A 3882-nucleotide genomic window follows, 5' to 3' on the forward strand; every position below is an offset into this window, starting at 1 on the left:
CATTGGCGTCGGGGGATTAGAGGAGTGGCTGAATCGACCCAATTTGATTATCTTATGGAGATATTAAATTCTATTCACATAGGGGAAATGTCGGATAAGTGGTCTTGGGAGCTTGAATCGTCAGATATCTTTACTGTTAAATCAACACGAAATTGGGTTAATGATATGACGCTTCCTATGGGTAGTATGTCTACTAGGTGTAACCGTTTTGTCCCTGTTAAAATTAACATTTTTTATGGTGTGTACTTTTGGATCGCATTCTGGTAAGAGCTAAACTGGTGGAAAGGGGGTGGTGATAGATTCCTTATTGTGTCATGTATGTCATAATTTTCAAGAAAGTGTGAAGCATTTGTTGCTGTAGTTTTCGGTTGCTGATCAGGTTTGGAGTCGGGTTGGGCATTGGCTTCATTTGGACCTTCCTATGTTTTCATCTATCCGTGATGTGGTTACAAAATCGAATCCGGCCTTAATTTGTTCGTCTCTCTAGTTCCTTGCTAGAGGTTAACTGGATGACGTGGTTATAAAATTCGATCCAATCCAATCCAAACCTTTCTACTTTTTATTCTTTTTAATTTCAACAACTATATATGAAATACACATATAAAAATAAATACTAAAAATATTAAAAATATATATTCAAAATGATGAATACTAAAAATCTTAGGAGGGTAATATCATTTCCTGTTTGTCCATTTTAGGCCCCTACGTATTTTTTGTGCGTATTACACCATTAAGGTTATTCTAACCGTTTACAAATAATCCTTTTAACAGGAAGAAAACGGTAAAAAGGATTATTTCTAAACGATTATAACAACCTTAATGGTGTAATACCGATAAAAATATATTAGAGACCTAATATGGACAAATGGGAAATGTTATTACCCTCCTAAATCATTATCCCCTTTTCATTATGTGTTTTTATGGTTATTTATAATGTCAATTGTTAATTCTCGGTCATTAAGAGTCATGGCAATTCCAATTAATATTTAAGTTTTGTAACTTAGTATTTACAATATAAATACGTTGGATATTTATTTAAATAATATCTTACCACCATAAGTATGGAATCTTGACCCATATTGAATAATCTTGAACGTGATCTATACGAGTGAAGAAAATTATAAGGTATTATTTATGGTGTGTTTGATATATCAGCTGAAAAACTAGCATTTAGGTTTGTATGAGTGTGAAGACTACAAATGGTGATAGAGAGAGGGATCTCTCTCTCTCTCTCTCTCTCTCTCTCTCTCTCTCTCTCTCTCTCTCTCTCTCTCTCTCTCTCTCTCTCTCTCTCTCTCTCTCTCTCTCCATACGTGAACGACTCCTCAAGGTGATGGAGTATTGTTGGTGGAGTGTGTTGTGATGAGGTGGCATCTCATTCGCTTGTGCATAATGCATATCATTAGCTTATATGTCATGTTCACCTGACAAGACTTTTTGGTTATGTCTATAATGAGTGAGTGATAACATATTTTTGATTAAAAACAATTAATATGTGATAAACTTAAATCAACATAGATAAAAAAATCATTTAATAAAACTTGAAACTAACTTTTTTTAACGATGTGATTTTCCCACGCGCTTGGTAGAGAGTGATATCATGTTTGTCACCATGTCACATACATTAACTGACATTCATCGCATTACACGTCATTTTTGGCACCTTATATGTATGACATGCCACTTAGGTGGTGTTAGTTGAAGTTGAATGTTTTGAAATTGAAAAACATAAACAATAATAAACTAAAGGGTGAACAATAAAACTCGAATGGTCATGTAGTTTGGGGTAATACGTATGTTTGGTATTTAAATGTTTTTTTTTTAAACTTAGTCCTTATAATATTATTCTGTTATGATTTTAGTTCCTCACATATACTATTATATCGGTTTTATTTTATTATATAAATATTTTTTAATTTTTGATTTTTAAAATGACAAATTGAAATAGGTTCTCCCCCTCCATCGTGAGAGAGAGTGCACTCAATTGAAGGTGATTGGTTACGAGCAACGAGGGAAAAGATAAGGGAATAGATTATACTCATAAATATTATTAAATATTTTTTCTCAATAAATACAGAACAATATATTTTAAGGGTAGTATTATTATTAAGGACCAAGACTGAAACAATAACAAAATACGGGATGATCTGAATTATAAAAATATTTTAAGGACCAAAGACACTGATTACCCAAACTATAGAGACCATTTGGTGTAATATACCCTTACCAATAAAGAGGTGTTACAACTTACACTCATACACACACGGCGTATTCAAAATATATTAATCAGATTCGAAGTCTCCCGCCATTGATCACCGATTCACCGTCTCTGTCGGCGTATTCAAGAAATTTTAAGCTCCTTGTCTCCCACTGAGACAGAGACGAAGGAAAAAATGGCAATAGATCCAACTCCAAAAAGTACACGTACATTCTTCATGTTTCTTCTCTTTTCCCCTTTTTCACTTCTTGATTAGATAAAAAAAAAACAAAATCCAGCTAACTAACGTGGGAATTCACACAATGCACAGGTTGCTTGTGTTTTTCTGTTTGATCAACATGATTAATTATATAGATCGAGGAGCAATTTCCACTAATGGTGTAAATGGGAGCCCTAGAAGTTGTACAGAGAGTAATGTGTGTTCAGATGGTAGTGGAATTCAGTAAGTCTGATTTTGTGTGTTATCTTTATAACATCATTAGTCGTCATATGTTCTTTATACATTTTTTTTTTTGTCTAAAGGGGTGATTTCGATCTAAGCAATTTTAAAGATGGTATTCTAGCTTCTGCTTTCATGGTTGGACTTCTTATTGCATCTCCAATATTTGCATCCTTGGCCAAGACGTAATTCTGCTAATGAATCACATGACTGATTATTTATTTATTTTTTTTAATTTATAATTTATAATTTTTTTCTTTTTGTGTATATGAGCAGCATTAATCCTTTTAGACTTATTGGAGTTGGATTGTCGGTGTGGACACTTGCTGTAGTTGGTTGTGGGTTTTCGGTTGATTTTTGGTCGATCACTATCTGTAGAATGTATGTTGACCATTTTACCCTTTCAAACACCATCAACCTTCAAAAATTTGATGTCTTTTGTTTTTTGGTGTAACTGAAATATTGTTGTTTTTAGGTTAGTTGGTGTTGGTGAAGCCTCTTATATAGGTCTTGCAGCTCCATTGATTGTTGAGAGTGCTCCAGTATCTCAGGTTCTCTTTGTTACTTGCTAATCCCCCACATTTATATCTTTTGTGTTTCTATTTTTTTTTAATAAATTTATCGCTGCAACAGCGAAACTTACATCCATTTTGTTTTGTAGAGAACAGCGTGGCTGGGAATATTCCATATGAGCATACCTACTGGAGTTGCTGTTGGTGATATCACATGATAAGACACAATTCCGAAATTTTGATTGGGTCGATTCTAAAATCCTTTTTCGGTTCGTCCCAAAAGCCTCTAATTCGTTGTTCCAAACGTCCTTTTTTCACGTTTGAGTCGAGATTTCATTCTTGGCGGGAAATCGCCGACTGTGACTCTTACAAAATAGTGGTACTATAAGATGATTCGTTATACCCAGCACTAACCGCTATAGTAGTGGGTGTTACATCATCCCCACTAATCACCACTAAACATATGAGATGCCTAGTTGCCTACTAATAAACACAGCTCCACCTCATTTTTTTAATAAAATTTAAATAAAAAATATATAAAAATCATACAATTTTTTTTTAAATACTAGTTTTTTATTAATTTAAAATACCAAATTACATTAATTAAAATAAAAAAATAAAAAAAACATTAAAAGTAAAAATTACATTAATTAAAACAAAAAAATAAAAAAAAACATTAAAAATAAAAAACTAAAATTACCAAGCTTAACTAA

At 32.7% G+C, this 3882-nt stretch overlaps 1 protein-coding gene across 1 annotated transcript; it reads left to right on the forward strand.

Moving 5' to 3' along the window:
* Positions 1-2532: 2532 nt before the first annotated feature.
* On the forward strand, positions 2533-3473 carry LOC122196161 (probable sphingolipid transporter spinster homolog 2). The gene is made up of 5 exons (XM_042898513.2): positions 2533-2660; positions 2741-2842; positions 2934-3038; positions 3133-3208; positions 3319-3473. The coding sequence occupies exons 1-5, from the start codon at positions 2557-2559 to the stop codon at positions 3385-3387; spliced, it is 456 nt and encodes a 151-aa protein (XP_042754447.1). The 5' UTR covers positions 2533-2556; the 3' UTR covers positions 3388-3473.
* Positions 3474-3882: the final 409 nt, after the last annotated feature.

This window comes from Lactuca sativa, chromosome 9, assembly GCF_002870075.4.
Source record: "Lactuca sativa cultivar Salinas chromosome 9, Lsat_Salinas_v11, whole genome shotgun sequence".
Taxonomy (NCBI): Eukaryota; Viridiplantae; Streptophyta; class Magnoliopsida; order Asterales; family Asteraceae; genus Lactuca; species Lactuca sativa.